A 20,533-nucleotide genomic window follows, 5' to 3' on the forward strand; every position below is an offset into this window, starting at 1 on the left:
CTTCAAGCAGTACTTTCAGAAGCCTCTAACCAATTTATATGAACACTGTCTTCAAATTCTGATCAAGAACTAGGGCAACATGTTACCACCACCATCTTTCTTTTATGTCAATAGATCTCAAGGCTCATTACAAAGGAGGGAAGTATAATTTCCCCCATTTTCCAGACAGGGAAACTGCGGTACAAAGAGATGAAATGACTGGTCCAAAGTCACCCAGCAGGCCAGTGGCAGAACCAGAACCAGAACCTAGTTCTCCTGAGTCGCATTCCAATGACCTATCCACTAGACAGCTGTCAGTGTGCATGTTCAAAAAGTAACTCAATGAAAATATATATTGCAACTGTGAAAAATTGGGGCGGGGTGGGGGTGGGGGATAGTTGTCTATATAAGATAAAGCCCCTAATATCAGGATGATCTCTATAATATTGGGACGTCTGGTCACCCTAAATATGTAATACCTATGAAGGAATTCCAACATAGGTGATATATATACTGAATTAGCCAGGTAACATTATTTCCCCATCAGACAGAAACGTGATGCAGTTTGAAGAAAATGTCATTAACAATATAGTCAGGTGAGAAAAGCAGCTATGTTGAATTCTCACAATGCATGTCCAATGCTTTTACAGTGTTGACAATTACACATCTGGAAAGAGTGAAAAGTAAAGGTTAAAGGGGACATATGAGTACTTTACATTCTTAAAAATGTTATGAAATACTGGAACAATGAATGAATATTTGCTAAAACAAAACCACCTTCAGTAAAATCATGCAAGCATACTTTTATTGTGAGAAGTCTTTCGTGGTTTTCCCCATAACACCTCTTGAAGCATTTGTGAGCGGTGGCGAGCTTTTTCTCTGCATCATCAAGGCATTCCAGCTGTCCTAGGCGGAAGTAGCACCATACTATATCCAACTGCAACACTGCATAATTATCAACTGTATTCAGAAGTTCATTGCCACAATCACTGCAAAACAGCAATAAAATATTAACTAAGTTGCTTCTTCATTCCCTACTGTGTTGAAGAACTGGGACAGGAAAATGTGAAAAGGAAAACGAGTGTGTGTACGCACATATCATGTGCATTCCGAAAATTTCTACAGTCTGACCGTCACACTGATATAAATGTAACATACAAAATTACTTTTTAATTTATCAAAATAATATGCTCTGCTCTCATGTCATGAGAATCCCTGGTATATCATATTATGGTATATTACATTTGACTTAAATCTACACTATCTTTACTTTATCTTGTTTCTACATATGATACTGCAGTTTTAAAAGTATAGTGGAGTTACAACACCACAACCTTTTGGGAGGGTATAGAAACCAATTATCCTCATTGGAGGCATGTAAAGATCCAAATTGTGCTCCTTGGGAAGTCCCTCAGAATGTGTTGGCATATCAGAAACATATGGGGGAGACCACCACTTTTTTGGACACCAAAGGGGGCTGCATTAGACTAGACTAAAGCAATTTTATCAACCATTGCCCACTAGTGGCATGCTTGTGGAAGAATACCATGTAAAATAGTGGTTGTCATTACTATAGAACAGTGGTTTTCAACCTGGGCTTTACAGACTGTCTAAGATTTCCAAAGGGGTCCGCACCTCCATTTGATATTTTTTAGGGGTCCGCAAATGAAAAAGGTTGAAAACCACTTATGTAAAACATACACTTATGCTGTTCCCATAACTCTTTGGTACTCTAAAAAGTCATGACAATTCAGAAAGGTTCTTACCAGAAGCGTTTATCAGCATCCAGCAAGAATGGCAGTGCTACAGCATACTCTTTTTTCTTCATGAATGCTCTGCCCTTTTCATGATAACCCATAGCTAATAGAAGGGACTATGAAAATGGATTAAGAATATATTAAACCCTTATTATGTTCACAATTAAAAAGAAATGTCATCGAAAATAACTTACATTATTTGTTGTCCATGGAAAAAAACACTCCATCAAGCCATATTATCTCCCATCATTTAATGCTTCTTCCCACGCATCTACCCATGTGTTTGTCATTTGTGTTGTCCAATTTATTGAAAACAATGATTGCTACAGATACATGACATATTTCACCTGCCTTATTGTGAGTTTACTTTTAAAATGCAACCCTAAATATGTTTTCAAGAATTTACTCATAAACAGGATAAGTCTCTTACTGAGCATAACAGTGCAGAACAGCATCCAGCCAGTGTTCACAAATAACCAACTAACCCTACTATTTCCAAATAGGTAATAAAATCCCATGAGTCACTTGCCAAAAATCTAATCTTAATTTTTCAATTCTACTAAACTAAATGACAGAAGTAGTGAATGTTGCTAAAAACTTTCTGGTTCTTGCGCTATGCCAATGAACGGCATCATAAATAACATTATTTTATCTAAACATTCTACAAGATTTCTTCCTGTACCTTTAACGTCTTGTGCTCAGCACTGAATAAAATCCTTAAGGTGATTTTCCATTTCTTGCAATGTTGCATCAGAACATGCAGTACATATGCTATTTGGGGTTACCTTTGTAAAGTATACTGGAATACCAGCTGGGGCAGAATAATATTATGCACCATGTGAGGAAATCAGGTCACAATTAACACATTGCACTGGTGCTGCATGCTAGCTACTTTGCTTCTGGGTGCGATTCTAGGTGTTTGTTAGGATTATTAAATCTCTGAATAATCTAGTTATCTAAGAGATTGTCTCTTCCTCTTTTGTTCTGCCATAGTGGTCAAGATCTAATGAGTTGCTCTTGCTGTCGGTTCCTGGAGTTTCATTGTCCAGGACCAGTAGCAAGGCATTCTCAGTTGAAGGCTCCCAGATGTGAAATTCTTTCATTCTAATGTTCTACCAGAACCTAGGCTTGGTGACTTTCCAGGCACAAAACAAGAAGACATATGTGTTTAAAAATTAGACTTTGAGTTAACTATTATCACATTTCCTGTAGCTTGTGATTTAAATTGACTGAGATCTAATGAAGAAATTATTGTATATTGTTCTAACTAAGACACCCAGAAGTTACAACAATAGGTGCTGTGTAAAATACATAAATTAATGTATAGCTCCAGGCATGAAGACAAAATGCAAACACATTTTACAAGAGACTCTACAAGAAATCACAGACATTAGACAACTGCCTGTACATTCCCAAATGTACTGGAGCACAGTTCTGCTTCACCTTTATCAGAAAGCCACTTCTATTAAGCAATTAGTTTTTGCTGGCACCTACAGACGTTGTTTAAGAAACAGTTTTGACCATTTCAATATAATACTTAAAGTACCACATGTGAAGATTATTTAAAAGGTCTCTAAATAAGATCTTCCTTAAATGTTATACTTACTTTCTTGGCTTGCTGAGGAATCTTGATAGATCTTCCAGTTTGGTTAGCTATATCCAGATATGGAGTGGTATCTGGATCTAAATAATCCTCTGCAACAAAAAAAAAAGAGTGCCCACTGATTCATTATCAATGCCTTCAACAGTAAGAACAAAGTATGATTATGGTCTTAAAACCAAATCAATACGCATGTTGTTAAGAAAAACTGTAAATAAAATGAAGTAGAATAGTGTATGTGGCTTCCAGAGAGAGTTCTCTATTATGGCACCAATTATGCAATGAGAAATCTGATCCATGAATAGCCTTGATGGACTTGTTTGCAGGATCTGGGCCTCTCCCTAGCTCAAGCCTGAATTTTTGAATGAAATTCTAAATTGTGTGTGCTGTAAAGAACTTATTCAGGAGAGGAAAACATCTGCATTTCCAATGGTGCATAATGCATTTCACTTAATAGACTGGTTACAGTGAAACACAAAATAACAAGCTTTATTCTCTATGGTTTATTCAACTAAAACTAAATATATTTGTTTCCCTCAGTTTCACTTTGTTGCTTGCAACCCAATGATCTGTTTCTTATTTGCTTTGGTTTGACTTAACATGAAAAGATGTTTTGACAATAGACCAATGCCATCAAGGGAAAGCTCTGCGATCTCCGGATATGCAAAGCTTCTGTCCTGTAACTTTCTTCAACCCAGGCAACTGGGTTCTCAACTCCCTCCTATTCTCTCATGTTCATTGACTTGCCCCAATCCAGCAATGAGCTGTGTGGGTTGATCCTTGAGTCTGCCAATGGACCCAGTGAAGTCTTCCCATGGATCCTCGATACTCTAGTGCTGCACTGTATACTCCTGGGGGCGTTCTGCACCAAAAAAATAATTCTGTGCACAATATTTTAAAATTCTGCAAATTTTATTTGTCAAAATAACACTACATAATCATGCCAGTTTCAATTATTTTGGTAATTTATTTGAAAATACCTGTCAGCGAGTATGTCTGTAACAATACAGACACACACAAAAATTCCCCCGGGAGTAGAGAGTTAAAGAAACCCCTATGACAACCCAGTTCCTATTTCTCTGTCCCCATCCCTCCACCCCAGCCAGGGAGCCAGACACTCACAACCCCTCCCCCCATTGACCACCTGCAGGCCCCCCCAGCCAATACACCTGAACTCTCTCCTCCCCAGAGCCCAACAGCGGCCCCCACATCCCAGATACTCACACCCTGTCCCCCGCCAGAGCCCAGCCGCTGGGCCTCCCAAGCCCAGATACCTGTTCCCCTTCCCTCCCACAACCCTGCTGCGGGGCCCCCCTTGCCCAGACACCCATCCCCCTCCCCCCGCAGAGCCCAGGGATCTAGAGGGAGAAACAGCCTGATGCTTGGTCCCAGGCTTGCAGTTTCCTGCATGCCAGGGGTTCTCAACCTTTTTCTTTCTGAGGCCCCCCCAACATGCTATAAAAAATCCACGGCCCACCTGTGCCACAACAACTGTTTTCTGCATATAAAAGCCAGGGCCACTGTTAGAGGGTAGCAAGGAGGGCAACTGCCTGGGGCACCATGTCACTGGGGGCACCACAAAGCTAAGTTGCTCAGGCTTCAGCTTTAGCCCCAGGTGGTGGAGCTTGGGAGCTCTGGCTGCAGTCCCACATGGTGGGGATTTGGCTTTCTGCCCTGGGCCCTAGAAAGTCTGATGCCGGCCATGCTTGGCGGACCCCCTGAAACCTGCTTGCGGCCCTCCAGGGAGCCTCAGACTCCTGGTTGAGAACCACTGCTGTATGCCACCCTCTCCTTCCCTCAGGGCATGCTAGGAACTGCAGCTGACGGAAACCCTCGAGCTCCCTCTCCCTCCCCCCAGCAGTGTCTTCTATGTGCAAACTGGGCTCTGCCAAGTCCAGTGGCTCCTAGCAGCACTGCAGCCCATTTCTGGGCGGGAGGAAGGAAATTCTGCATGCACTACATTCATTTCTGGAAAATTCTGCATTGCGCAGTGGCGCAGAATTCCCCCAGGAGTAACTGTACAATGAAGGTGTGTTATCATTCTACAATACTTGCTCAGTATTTCTGGAACTAAGTTTATAGGGGTCTATGCAGGTGCAGAGAGCTACCTGCAAAGAGCTTACTGAAGAACTGAAATCTAAGTTGCCTAACAAGCCCAATATAGAGGGGCATTTCCACCTACTTACATTTTTTGTTACAACCTAATACTATTGTAAGCAATCCACTGTAAGAGAAGATTAGAGGAAACTCATTTGTATACTTTTACATTTGACAGGACTTTAGTGAATAGTCCAGTTAAGTTTTCTATTTGTGGGTCTTTCAAGCAGAAACTAGGGAAATAAAAACATTTTTAAAACTTCAAACTAACAAAGGGCATCCTGGGCAGGTGTAGTGCCTGAAACTACTCTTAACTCATGTTTTGAAAATGACTACTTTCAAACTGACTGTTTCTTTAACTTGGTCCACAGTTGCCAACAGTCTCCATCAAAACTCATGGAGAAGAGAATGGCCTCACTATGGACCAGAATGACAAGTGAACTACCTTGCATGGTGAAATCATGGCCACCTATGGTCATAACAGAGGTAACTGACAGAGAAGGGCATAACAACTTACAATTTATCATTCTGGCCTAGCTATTTCTGCAATAAATACAAAACACGTTTCCAGAGTTGTCAGTATCTTAACTCTCAAGTGTCCCATTTAATAATAGATTCATACAGTACCTTCCTCAAAACTCAAAATGTTCTATAGAATCACTTCATCTTGAATGGTCCCCTTGAAATATGTGTTAACAACTTAGGCTAAACAATCTGTTCCACCTTATATTCAGCTATGTCTCACTGAGTACATTTCCCAGACTGAAGAAAATTTCGGTGTAAGCACGGAAGCTTGTCTCTCTCACCAACAGAAGTTAATCCAATAAAAGATATTACCTCACCCACCCTGTCTCTCTTATGGAAACACGAGCATTATACAAAGAAGGTCTTTTAAGACAGGAAGTGAAGAAGAATACTATAACCAACAGGAGAAACCAATTTTCAAGTGGGCAGAATGTAATAGCACAAACTGGAATCTGGCCAATTTATTGGCTTTAATACCCTTAGAGTCACAAGTTCAAATAGAAGTAGCATGGTGCCTCCTAGGATCATGACAATGGCTTTGTTCAGCATCAATTTAGGAACGAATGAATCACCTAGTCCACTTCAAGCAAAACCCAAGTGCTGCAGGGAGGTTTCCCATCCAAGTACTGACAAGGCCTGACCTTGTTTAGATGCGATTAGATCACAACCCAAAGTTATACTAATCTTTCCACTTTGCCTTGTTTTTTTTAAAATAGAAGTGGTTTTTTTTTAATTCATACTTCTACTGTCTTCTACTGCATGTAAGGGTAAAAACCCCATACCTCTTGTTGCCAGTATTTCTAAACCCTTCTTAGTTCTTTTCATCCTTTCCTTTCTTTCTTTTTCCTTCATGGTCTCTTCTTCATGTTGCATTTCTTCTTCCTGAACTTTTTTTCTGGTATCCTCCTCACTCTGTCTTAGCTCAAGCACCATGACCTTTACATTGTGTGTTACACCTTGCTCTTCAAGTGTTTTTCCTGAAAAACAGAGCATGATTAATAGGCAAATCAAATTACATTTACGAAGACAGTACATTTCATGTTGTACTGCCAGATAACATTTTAAAAACAGCTATTCCTGCTAGGAAGATTTCAACAGGAGCAACCACTTAAGGGCTAGTCTACACTGGCAACGCTAAAGCGCTGCCACGGCAAGAGGTGTAGCTCCCAGCACTGCACTCCGGGGGGTGTTTTTTCGACGTATCCGAGCCGACTTACCCCGCTGTGAGGACGGTGGCAAATCGACCTCCGCGGCTCCCCCGTCGACGGCGCTTACTCCTACCTGCGCTGCTGGAGTACAAGCATCGATTCGGGGATCGATTGTCACGTCCCGACGAGAGGCGATAATTCGATCCCCGAGAGATCGATTTCTACCCGCCGATTCAGGCGGGTAGTGAAGTCGTAGCCTAACAGATGTATTGGAGCATAAGCTTTTGTGGGTGAATACCCACTTCGTCAGACATGAAGACGTAAATGTATTTACCCTCACAACACCCCTGTGAGGTAGGAAAGTGCTTTTATCCCTGTTTCACAGATGGGGAACTGAGGCACAGAGAGACTAAGGCCCAGGGTCACACAGGAAGTCTATGACAGAAGGGGGCAGGAAACTGAACCCAGGTTCCTGATGGCCTAAGCTAGTGCCCTAACCATTGGTCCATCCTTTCTCTCCATTTACATCATGATTTCTTCCAAGGTAGCTAAATTAGGACATCAATGAATGAATTAATAAAGAACAGAAGAAAGTTAATTTGTAAAGACAAAGCTTCGTTCACACAAATGTCTTGCAAATCAAGAAAGATGGTAAAGATAACAAAGAAAAGTTTAGAACATGTCACTTTACAGCATGAGGTTTTGGTAAATTATGTGAATTAAATCTGAGAATGTGGCACATTGAGCTTTTAAAACACACAAAGTTGTCCTCTTCCATAATTCTCTCCTTTGATTTTGACCATCACAATATCTCAGACTTCCTTTAGAGTAGAACCTAACAAATATGACTGCTGTTATTGTGTAGCTCACGGGGTTCTCAAACTTCATTGTGCTGCAACCCCCTTCTGACAACAAAAATTACTACATGACCACAGGAGGGGGGACCGAAGCCTGAGCCTGCCCAAGCCTCGCTGCCATGGGCGGGGGTGAGTCAAAGCCTGAGCCCCACTGATCTGGGGTGCGGGAGGCCAAAGTCGAAGCCCAAGGGCTTCAGTCCTGGGCGGGGGGGCCTGTAACCTGGCCCCTCCACCTAGGGCCGAGGCCAAAGCCTGAGCGTCGCTCAGTCCCGGGCGGTGGGGCTCAGGCTTTGGCCCTGGCCTCAACAAGTCTACGCCAGCCCTGGTTACCCCATTAAAATGGGGTCGCGACCCACTTTGGGGTCCCGACCCACCGTTTGAGAACCGATCCAGTTCTTATTTCCCTGCTATTAATATTGTTTCTGTGACTGACAAAATTACAAGAAAGATGATTTCTAAGAAAGACATAATTACAAAATAAATATAACATATATTCAATTGGCGATACATACCAAGGTCAAGCTGCTTCTTATTTATAATTATTTTGATACATTTTTCTTGAAATCCATACATCTGTGCAATCCTGTGAAATAAAGTAGTTAATTCCAAAGTATAAATACCTTCTTGTCTCATTTTGATATGAAATATTTTGGCAACATATTGCAATAAAAATTAAAATGTTATATATTTGTAACTGGCTTCAAACTTTTACTATAAGTCTGCTTGAAAATAAAATAACATTACTAGTAACTGGACACAAATTCACCATATCAGGTGAGGATAGGATAGGATATTCATATGGTTTCTGATTTTAGATTTTAATCAATAAACAGCAATAAAACACCCCCAATAAAAAGAAAAAAAAGTATTTATCCAATAAACAATGGAAAAACACTAGAAATCATTCCTTGTATCTAAGGGCTTGTCTACATGAAACAGTAATGCAAACTACAGGGAACTACTATGTTGCTCATTAATTGGTCCACACAGACCCTGCTGGTGTGCACTAAAGGTTCCATAGTGTGCTTTAAACAGTATCGTGTTAAACTGCAATAGGGAACATTGCAAAGAGTATTTACTACAGTATATATTATGTAATGAATAATGTAAATAATATACATTACTCATTACAGTATATACAAAGAGAAATTCCCCCAAAAACCTGATTTTGGGGCTTCTACATTAAACTCAAAAAATTGCTAAAAATAAACCCTGAAAAATGAAATCAATAAACCCAGAAAAACAGAAGCCTAAGGTATTGAGAAGGGGAGAGCAGAACAGCCAGGAAAGTGGCCAGGACAGACCAAGTAGTTGGAAGGCATTCATACATGGCATATATTGTAAAGGAAAACACTTTGTAATCTCAGAAGCTCTAGATGGTTATAAATTTAGAGTGGCAATTCTCAAACTATGTCCGTGGGCCATTAATGGCCTTTTAAGCATATGATGGTGGTCCATGGCGAACTAGTTTAAAAGTCATGTGGTGTTAACCCTTCACCTTGTTTCTACATGTTAAATCACATGACTTTTCCACATAAGCAATTGCCATAGTAACTAGAGATGTTATGTAGTCATAAACAAGATGTGTCCATGAGACACACTCTATCAAGATATGAACCCTATGAAAGTTTGAGATCCCCTGATCTAGAACATACTGTAATAAAGCACTATGCAAAAGGATGACACGATACCAAAAGAAGACACTAACCATTTAAAGTGGAAATAAGACAAAGATTATTATACTTACTGGGATCTTAGTTCCTCGCCAGTGATGATCAATTTAGTCTCCAGCAAGTTTTTTCTGGTCTAGTGTAAATATTTGTAAAAGTTATGGTATCCAGGTACTTTGGGCATTTTCTTAATTAACTACTTTTGAACAGCCATAATTTCTCTCTTTATTTTCAGACAAAAACTATGTTAAAATAGCATTAAGGTTGAGAGTACACATAGTAATGATTTACAGGGATGCTGAAATTATCCCAAAATAATCATTGTAAAGCCAGGAAATTCAGAGTTATGGTTAACTCAAATCCAAACAAGTTATAGAAATGCACAATTAAGGCACTCAACCTTAACTCTGCTTTTTTTGTTTTGCCACAGAATAGTCAGATTATAATTAAAGCCTATTAATGTTTGTGGTCCCAGATTAGATAGAGACATATTAGATTGTTTTTCCTCATAGTGATGCTACAGAGCAGAGTTAAGGTTCTTTAGGGTGCATACCCTGCACCCATAACGCATTCCCCATTGAGTAGAGCTATTCCAATGCATAGTTTTTTCAAATAAAGTTTTACCATTAAGGTTTTTCCCCCCAGTATTTTTCATAAAAGTTTATCTTTCAGCAGAGGCTGGCACATAAAATCTCCTTCAGAAACACTAAGTACTGCATCTTTCATTGTTGTCAATACAAATAAGAGCACAGACTGCCCTCAGCAGCGATGGAAACTACCTTCTATTGTTACCAGTGGGAGTGAAGTGATCTTGACTCACTCCACGATGCAGTCAGGAAACAGCAAGTTGCTGAATGGAGGTGGTGGTCATCTTTGCTAAGGGTCTGACCATCAGGGAAACTATATCACTATGTATTCCAGAATAAAAGTGTTTAGGGACTAATAAAAGGAATTACGCCAATATAATGACAGTGGTATAATTTTATAGCTGCATAATTATATCAGTGAATTTCCCCATACAGGCAAGCCCCCCTAAGAGCAACCCAGGGCCTCAATCACATTAAAAATAGGAAACTGCAGCCACTTTCAAAGAGTTTGTTAATTTCTATGAAGATTATTGTCCAGCCTCTGCTGAATGATAAACTTTCAGTCATGAAGACTAATTCTAACTTCTTTAATAATAATAATAAAAAAAATCTACCCATTGTACTAGATCTATTCAAGAAACAATTTTTTTGTAGATAATACCTGAGCTGAGATAATTTGGAACAACAACAACAAAGGTCTGACAGAGGGTGCTAAATGTTTTTAAAAAAAGACTCCTTTTTTAGTAAATATCAACAGTAAAAAGATTTACTTTGCAAAAGTAAATTCATTCAGAAAACTGAGTAAATTTTCTCTCTTTTAAACAGAGGGTGCAATTGTTCTTTGTAATAAAACAAGAGGTTGAATCCCTGCTTTAAAGTGCAGAACTCAGCCTTAACTATGGAGCTGCAACTGGTGTGTCTATAAAATAAGATGATTTTTTTTTTAAATGTTGAGGAAAATTTAGTCATTTTTGTCAGAAACCGTGAAAACCAGGGACTAACGGTACTGACTTGAGGCAGGTACATAAGCATGGTGTCCATGGATGTCCTCATCTACCCAGCTATATAGTCATATACAGTACTAGAGTTCTGACCTGATATTTCTTGAAGAAAAGTTCTCAAATATGCTGAGTCCTCTATCTGGTGGTTTTGTAACATGGCCAAGTGTACAAGACACACTAGACAAACTATTTTTTCCATTCTGTGTCAAGTTCAAGCAATGGACTTAGCCAGTTCAAGCTAATTTGCCTCAGATGGCTAGTTTGGGAAAGTAGTTAACTGACCCAAATAGATTAACCAATGCAAGCATATCTGCAGCTTGCATCATTAAAAGCTGGACATCTACCATTTAAAGTAGCTAAGTTTACAATTTACAGTATTACCCAGGTATATAGGTATATCATAGTTAAAGTAAATACTAGGACTGTCAAACAATTAAAAAAAATCTCAATTAATCGCAAGACTAAAAAACAATAGTTGTGATTAATCACACTGTTAAACAATAAGAGAATACCAATTTAAATTTAGCATGGAAGCATAACCTCTGGAATGGTAGTCGAAGCACAAAGGGACATATCTGGCACGTAAATACCTTGCAACGCCAGCTACAACAGTGCCATGTGAATGCCTGTTCTCCCTTTCAGGTAACGATGTAAACATTTGTAAGTTGTACTTTCACGATCAAGAGATTGCACTACAGTACTTGTCTGAGGAATTGAAAAATACTATTTCTTTTGTTTATCTTGTCTACAGTGCAAATATTTATAAACAAAAATATAAAACAAGCATTGTACACCTTGTATTCTGTATTGTAATTGAAATAAATATATTTGACAATGTAGAAAACATCCAAAATATTTATAATACATTTAAATTGGTATTCTATTATTGTTTAAAAGTGTGATTAATCGTGACTTTTTAAAAAATCTAGTTAATTTGTTTTGCGTTAATCGAGTTAACTGAGATTAATTGACAGCCCTAGTGAATACACTTGTCACATAAGTGTCCTTTACATGACAAAAGACAGTGTTGTTTTGGGGTTACTTACTGTGCCTAAATAAGTATTTTGTTTATAATTAAAACTGTGATTAAACAAAGAATATATAAAAAGAACAATATCCATATACTGACAACTTTAGATGTTTTATAGAAGTAGTAAAACTGAATTAGCACCATACATTTACTTTTAACTTGGCTGGTGAGATCAGAAAAGATCAAGTTAAATTTGGTTCATTTTTCTCCACTCAGAATTTGTTTCTGAATGACCCTAAAGAGGGAAAAGCTGCAATGTGTTTTATTTTTTTTCTAGATAGTTTTATGACTGAACTGAATTCCTTCCCTCTCCAACCAATTTAGCTTTTTTGCACAAATGAAATGTTTTGCATCAGATACAGAATTAATGAAAGTTGTACGGCCTTTACTATAGATTTTAGTTATGCTTCTTTTCATAACTTTAACGTATACAGACTTACTTTTCTCATCTTAGGAGGTAAAACCACTTCAAGTTTTGCAACCCCTGTTGTCTTATAAGCTTCATTTCCTGTTCCACGCTCAATTGCTTCACATCTTATTTCTTCAAGAATGCACTCCGTTTCATTTTCACCGAGATTAACCTTGGCTGAATATTTCTGTGCAAGCTCCTAACAGAAAAATAAAAGAACATACATTAGTAAAACATAAAATAGTAAAATGTGTCGTGTATGAAATAAAAGTGAAAAAAATGACTGCAGAACAATGAGGCAGAATACGTACCTTCAACTCCAGACCAGCTTCTTTATTTTCATTTGTGTATGGAGGTTTCCAAAGCTGAATTTTGTCTTCTCTTAAGCAATTTTTAAGTTTTGCTGCAAGGTATTTCTTTTGCGCCATTCTTTAATACAAAACACAATAGGAAAAATGAAAAAGCTAACTAATCTTTTTGTATGTTTGTTTCTCTGATGAATCAAAAGACCTTGTTTAACTCAGGCCCAGATCCTCAAAGGTATTTAGACATCTACCTCCCACGGTTTTTACTTAAATCACCCATCTTTGAGGATCTGGGCCTCCGGGAACATCCACTGTATTGTTCAGAGTTCTGTAGGCAGACTGCATTTAATATAGGATTTTAAAAATACACAAAGCAAATTTACAAAGATTCTAATTCAATTTTTATTGTGCTCTGATAATTATGTAATAATTGGAAAAACTTTTCTATTTAAACATTAACATTTTTTCTTTTTATTACACCAGTTGCACAGGAGGATGGGAATGTGTTGGCCAGTGTTGATTTCAGCAAGATAATGGCTGCCAGCAAAACATCAGTAATGCAGTTTTTACATATAAATAACCAAACAAGTGAAGTACAATGTGAAACCAATAAATGAACTTACTCTTCAAATTTCATTTAAACTTGGAGATGGAAATTTACTGACAATTCTACAGTATTTTCTTTAGTTTGCTTTTATATACTTCTCTTTATTGTAATTTCACTGTTTAAAAGGAAAATTCATAGGTTAAAAATAATATATTAAAAAAAAAAAACAGAGACCCTGCTCCTGCAGCTGGCTCCATGCAGGTTAACCACTGGGGCTGAACAGAGCTAGCTGGAGGATCAGGGCCCAATGTTTTTTAGGGTACCAGTGACATCTTGGATTATAAAAACTAAAAGAATTTTTAAATCACTTTTTAAACCATATATGCTCTATTTTTTCTCCATTTTCTTAACTGCCAACAGTCCTGGTTTTGGCCACGACTGCTCTGTCTTTACTAACCTACCTAGCTACCATTGTGGGAATGTTGGCAGCTTGTGGCAACAGCGGGAAGCCAAGGAATAGTTTCAACTCCTGCTCTCTGCTGGAGTTTACTCTCTCACTGGTTGGATAAGCAGGAGGCTATTAGCTCAGCTAAACTTCCGGGCCCCATTGAACCAAATCAGAACACTCATTATATCAAAGTGCCAACTCTGCTATACTGAAGGTCGAGCAGCATTTTCTGTTTAAAGATCAACTCTAAAATCTGCATGCTTACTCAGCTTGTCTTGAAAATTTCTGTGCCTCATGGGGGTGCTGGGTAGTGTTAGTGGTCCAAATTTGGGGTCATTTCAGCAAGGGGTTCTTGAGATACAGCCCTCCAAAAAAGCCAGCATTTTACAAAATCAACAGGTTCTTTTTATTTCTTTTTTCCACATACCATGGCTCTACTTGTCCCCCCACTGATCTCATTCACTTGACATTTTATATCAGCTGGTCCATGGCACCCACTGCCCCTTTGGAAAAGCAATACTGACAAAAGTGACAAAGAGTCCTATGGCACCTTATAGACTAACAGACGTATTGGAGCATAAGCTTTCGTGGGTGAATATTCACTTCGTCAGATGCATGTAGTGGCAACTGACGAAGTGAGTATTCACCCACGAAAGCTTATGCTCCAATACGTCTGTTAGTCTATAAGGTGCCACAGGACTCTGTCGCTTTTTACAGATCCAGACTAACACAGCTACCCCTCTGATACTTAATGCTGACAAGTTAATATGGAAGAGTTTAGCTGTCTAGAACAGTATGTGCTAAAACTTGCAAGCCAGAGATTGAAATGCGCATGTGCAGCAAGCCTATGTATGAGGGTGTGTCGGCAATCCATTGTCACAGTAATTTAGTGGCTCCAGGGGACATAGTGCAGATATCATTGAAGCTGAGCTACACACACACACTATAAATTCAAACCCTACCCTTGGCAGAAGCCTGGGAAAAGGCATGAGATACTACCAGGCAACCTTTACTTTGTGTTAATAAATTGCTTTGTGACTCTAAGGGTAGGTCTACACTTACCCGGTAGTTCGGCGGCGAGCGATCGAACTTCTGGGTTTGAACCAGGAAGTGCTCGCCGTCGACTGCGGTACTCCAGCTAGACGAGAGGAGTACCGCAGAGTCGACGGGGGAGCCTGCCTGCCGCGTGTGGACCGAGGTAAGTTCGAACTAAGGTACTTCGAACTTCAGCTACGTTATTCACGTAGCTGAAGTTGCGTACCTTAGTTCGAATTAGGGGGTTAGTGTAGACCTGGCCTAACACTCCATCTCTGCCTCAGCCAGAATAGGCAAAGTGAAAGCAGGCCTCAGAGAGGGGGGAAGTAAGACTCTTGAACAGCTTAATATTGGCCTACCAAGTTAGAGGAGTCACATCCTGGTAAATTAGGAAACCAAGGTAGTGGGGAGAGGGAAGAGGTAGAGATGGAGGAGATACAAGGGAAAAATGTGAATGCACAGGAAGGCTTCTGGTGGAGGACTTTTGGCCCTAGATACCCAAGCTTATTTAGAAAAAATATTCCTCAGCTTACATGGAAAGGTTTTTTAAATGTTGGCATTTACACATGCATTCCTCTAAAACTGGGTGTTAAAATAGATTAATCAGTTTCTCTTTTGCTTGTAGATAGTTTCACTTCCGATCTTGTATATTAGGACAGTGCTACAGACAGTTCATGGGAAATGGGGAAAAAATTAGAAATGTTTCTATTCATATTTGATTTTGAAAAGGTCTTCCCTTCCTAAAAAACAAAAACCTAACTTGTGGGCAAAGGCTACCCTTACCAGGAGACAGCCTCCCTGTAATCTGATCGACACAAGATCAATTTACACTTGGGTGACATTTGGAAGCTTCTTTGTAACCACAAAGACAAGAAACTGTTTTGTTTTTAAATAGAAAAGTAAATTGTGTAGAAACTGATGTAAGCTGCCCTGTCTGTTTTGTTTCTATTACTTTGGAGTAGCCCTTCTCCAGGCTTAAGAGTAAAGAGCCTAACACACATACACTCTTGACTATTAGTCCCTGGAAGTTCCCGGTTCTGCTGCACAGAGTGAGCAATGTATTCTTTTACTTGAAGGGACTTTTTTTAGGCAGTGGCAGAATATCATCTTCCAAAAGAAGTGGAAACAGGATAAACATATTGAACTCCAAACAAATAAGAATAAAGCACAGGGGGTATTACTAATACAGTCTTCCCCCTATGTTTTCATCCGCACACAATCACTTCTTTTTTAGTCAACTTTTTATTCATTAACCCCATTATTATTTACTATTTTTATCTTTTTTGAATTCTGAAATCATTTTATAGCAGATATTTTACTTAACATATATTGCCTTAAATAATAATTTATCCAAGTAACAGAGACTTTGACATTTGTTGAGACCAGATAAAAAAATCTCAAATTGTTACACTGTATCTACATGCAAACCTCCTTTAGATGTTTTACTAAAACTCCAGATCTGTTCTTTTTGTAACAGCTTCCATTTCCCTAAGTCTTCAAAATATATTTGTCACATTGGAGAATATACTAACTGCAATGTGCAGAATTTTAAATTCAAACTGAATCTGAAAACTGATCATACATACAGTGGCTTTACTATCAACATTTTTTGGTATAGTTTCGTAAATCAAGCTTAGCTGTTATTTTTATTAAACTATTAAAGCAGAAAATAGGGACTGAAAAATCATAAGTTAAATGTATTTTACTCCCGTTCTAACAAACTATCTTAAGAATATTTATATAAAAAACAAAGTAGTTTCACTTTTGTAAAGGCAAAGATGCAAGCCACCTTTTTACTTATAAAAATCATCCATGTTTATTAAACAAAGTTTAGAACCATTTTCTGATCTTACTATTAATATTCATTTATGACAAGTAAACTGCAGTATTCAAAACAGAATTCTTAATAAAACATTTAGACGTACCTCTCCATCGTCCGACATTAATGTTCCTGGAACGATTCAACTTTCACTTTCGTAATGCCTTGCGTCACTAAAAGCTATGGGGTATTTCCCAAAGCTGTTTTCAATAAAAGATTGGGGGTATTTCCCAATGGATGTTTTGAATATAACATCAGATGTTTATGAATAAAAAGCAGTCACAGAATCAGTTGCTCCCCTATTCTATATGACACACAAGAGAAAATGGGTAAAGAAATAAGATTTGGCAGCCTCGTAGAGGGAGGGGAGCAGGGGTGAAAGCTCACTGAGCAAAACATATAACTTGGGCTTTGCTCGAAGTGAGGCGGCATGGCCAGCTCAAGGAGGAAGCTAATGTGGCATGGTCTCCTGGAAAGGGACCTAAAGACCACAGTAGTGTCATGGTGGTTAATGTTAGAAGTTCCATGGAAGGACTTGGACCCATACACTGCAGATTCTCTACCAGGCATGCAGACCTGGACTTTCCCAGAGAAATCTGGCCTGTATAGCCACTGCTCCTGCAAATCCAGCATCCCCGCTTCAGTGAAAGAATGATGCAGCAGTGATGGGGTATTTCATAAATGCAGACCGGTATGTAAGTACTAAAATAATTATAGCTCTACATTTTCTCTTTCTGTGGCAGTGGCTAATCCTGCCTTTAACCATTTGCAGATAATCAAATGCAACTTGGTCTTTGTGGCACTGTTCGACTTAACCATGCCAAAGAATCAAGCTTAATGGAAACGAGAGATTAGTTATTCTGGGGGGGAAATGGCACTGTCATTATCTTTAGGATATGTGGCTATCGTGATAAAAAGTACGACCAGTCCCAGAACTTGGGTGTATTTTTAAATATAAAGTATCCAAATATAGTAAGAGTAGGGTGGTATGCTATGCTCTATAAGGACCTGTATACACTGTAAAACGCTACGGCTATGTCTACACTACAGCCACCATAGGGGCACCACTACAGTGCTACAGCTGTAGCACCATAGTGCAGACGTTTCCAATAGTGATGCGAAGTGCGTTTCTGTTGATGTGGTTAATTCATCTCTCCAAGGGCTTGCCTACACTTACATTGCTCCAGTAGTGCTGTTGTAGCGCGTAGTAAAGATGCTACCTAGGCCAACAGGAGAGCTTCTCCCATCAGCATAGGTCCTCCACCTCCCAGAGAGGTGGTAGCTATGTAGATGGGAGGAGCACTCCCATACACATAGGGCTGCCCACACTGGGAATTAGGTCGGTATAACTGTGTCGCTCAGGGGTATGAATGTCCCACACCCCTGAGCGACGTAGTTATAGGTAGTGTAGACCTGGGCCAAGAGGCAATACCTACATCAATGGAAGAATTCACCGGGCGCTACATCGACCTATGGCGCTCAGAGCAAGAAATTTTTCACAGCCCTGAGCCACATAAGTCGATCTAATTTTTAAGCATGTCTAGACCTCAGGTTTGCAGCTCGCTCCCCGTGCAGTTTAAAGGGCTGCAGAACAAGGCAGGGAGGGTTAAACACTGTGTCATCTAGCCCTCTCCCCACCTCTAACCTAACCAGGCCTGTCCGCCTAACACTGGCTGTCGCAGCGCTAAAGCCACTCGGGGGGCGGGGGCGAGCAATGGGCGGGGCCCGGCCTCTGCTAGTGCAGACGAGCTCCCAGCCCAGCTGCCGTCTTTGGCCTCAGCAGCGGCTGCTTCTCAGTGGCCGGTGCCGCGATCCCCATGCAGGGTCAGTGGGTCACGGGGAGCATTACTCCCGGAGGAGGGGGGATCTGCGTGCCGAGTGTGCGCGTGGAGGGGGCACCGGGCAACACAGCGCCTGCGTCCCCCCGACACAGTAGGCGGCAGAGGCAATTGGGGGCGGGGACAGTTGAGGAAGGGGAGGGGGCGGGGCCCGGCTGCGCCAGCGCGTGGCTGAGTCTCTCCCAGGGGCGGGAAGGCCCCGCCCCCACCCGCCGGGGGATCGCTCACCTGTGTAGCTGCCGCTGCTCGGCGGGCTCCCGGCCGTTTGTTTACGTCGCGTTCGCAGGGTCAGCGGGAGGCGGGGCAGCCGGCTCCCTACGGAAGCCCGGAAGCGGCGAAGGGTGCGGGGAACGAATCTCACGTGTGCAGGAAACGTGAAGGCTGGCGCCGGCGCCGCCACCATCTTAGCCTCGTATTCCTGCGCGCCCCTAGGGGGCGCCATCCGCCCGGGCCCTAGGGGGGATCTAGTGAGATGACCGGCCGGCCGCGGGCCCCGGCCCCGCCGTGGTAAAAAAGAGGCGGGGCGGGAACGGGAGACACCTCCCCGCCCCCGGTCACTGTATGTGGGGCTGGAGTTGAACATCTAGATGTAGCTGTCTCCGTTTTACACGTCGAGGTAAGGGCTTGACGTGGGGGAGGGTGGCAGCGAGGGAAACTGCTACCAGGAAAGAGAGACCCTGGGAAAGAACCATTTCTCGTTTTCCTATGTGCCCTGCATTGCCAAGGTTTCCTCCCGCTGTCTCTCCTCTCTTCCTTCTTTTCACAGGGCCCATCTGCACGTGTAGGAGCCCAGATACCCCGGGGGATCCTCTCTCTGTCCTTGTCTGCCTGGGGGACGTTGACACCAGCATTAGCTATTCCAGGATCCTTATTAGGGTGTAATTGAGCTACTCCAGAATAGCTATCCTGGTCAATTTCCCTGTGTAGACAAACCCTGTTTAGGCAGCACTGTGAATGTAACCAGGATAGCTGATGCTACATCCTGCAACCTTTTAAATGTGAATCCCACAGGTAGCACAGTCCAGTGAATAGGGCACTGAACTGCGATTCAGGAGCTCTGGCTCTTCCACTGACCTCCCCTGTGACCTTGGGCTAATTGCCTCAGTCTCCTGACCTGTAGGATAGTGATATTTACCTGTTTTTTAAGAAATAGGTCTATGGCTGAAAAATGCTATGCAAGAACTAAGTGTATATGAATACACTAGGAATGCTTCACTGTTATAGGAATACTGGTATACTATCCTGGCAAAGCATTCCTAGTGTGGACACAGCTATACTGCCAACCCACTACAAGTCCTGCCCAGGTCAATGGTATGGTACGGAGGACAGTGATGGTCATGGTAGTGTGTAATTACGAGTGCAGATTTGGGATTGTGGAGGGGCATAGAGAAAATGGCAGGAGTTGTTAGGATGGGGTAAAATACTATTCTGTTCCCAGCTGTTTTTGTTATCTTCATGGGCATGTGAGCAGCCTGTGGTGCACAGCTGCAGCTATGAGTCTCCTGAGGTGGCAGCATGAGCTCTGACAACCAGCTGCAAATGTTCCCAGACTCAACACTGCTCCACCAAGCATAGGAAGGCTCAGTGGAAGTTTATGAATGAGTAGTGATTTGAAGTTGAGGTGGGGACAGAGAAAATGGAAGGTTTTTTATATGCCTTTCCTGCCCTAAAGAGGGCAGTGTGACTGTGTTGCTGCTAAGCAAACTTAACCTCTCTTCCATTTTTTGCATATGAATTTTTTCTGACTTTGAGATAGTGGCAGTAGTGAGGGAGGAATGGGGATCACCTATAGAGGGGATGAGGGAGCTTCATGGACACTTCACTGCACACCATTCACTTTTCCCTTTATGTCTCTTTTAGGGTTTGGAGCGACCATGGGGA

At 41.0% G+C, this 20,533-nt stretch overlaps 1 protein-coding gene across 1 annotated transcript in view; it reads right to left on the minus strand.

Moving 5' to 3' along the window:
* Positions 1-18,961, minus strand: part of NUB1 (negative regulator of ubiquitin like proteins 1) — a 38,614-nt gene extending 19,653 nt beyond the window's left edge. Inside the window, exons 1-10 of the mRNA XM_065398593.1 lie at positions 18,881-18,961; positions 16,921-17,118; positions 12,972-13,089; positions 12,692-12,859; positions 9,711-9,769; positions 8,476-8,546; positions 6,741-6,935; positions 3,343-3,431; positions 1,746-1,852; positions 782-968 (exon numbers count right to left, since the gene is read on the minus strand). Coding sequence (XP_065254665.1) covers positions 782-968; positions 1,746-1,852; positions 3,343-3,431; positions 6,741-6,935; positions 8,476-8,546; positions 9,711-9,769; positions 12,692-12,859; positions 12,972-13,089; positions 16,921-16,928 — 1,002 coding nt within the window. The 5' untranslated portion in view covers positions 16,929-17,118; positions 18,881-18,961. The remainder of the gene's footprint in view (positions 1-781; positions 969-1,745; positions 1,853-3,342; positions 3,432-6,740; positions 6,936-8,475; positions 8,547-9,710; positions 9,770-12,691; positions 12,860-12,971; positions 13,090-16,920; positions 17,119-18,880) is intronic.
* Between the last annotated feature and the right edge of the window lie 1,572 nt (positions 18,962-20,533).

Source organism: Emys orbicularis, chromosome 2, assembly GCF_028017835.1.
Source record: "Emys orbicularis isolate rEmyOrb1 chromosome 2, rEmyOrb1.hap1, whole genome shotgun sequence".
NCBI lineage: Eukaryota > Metazoa > Chordata > Testudines > Emydidae > Emys > Emys orbicularis.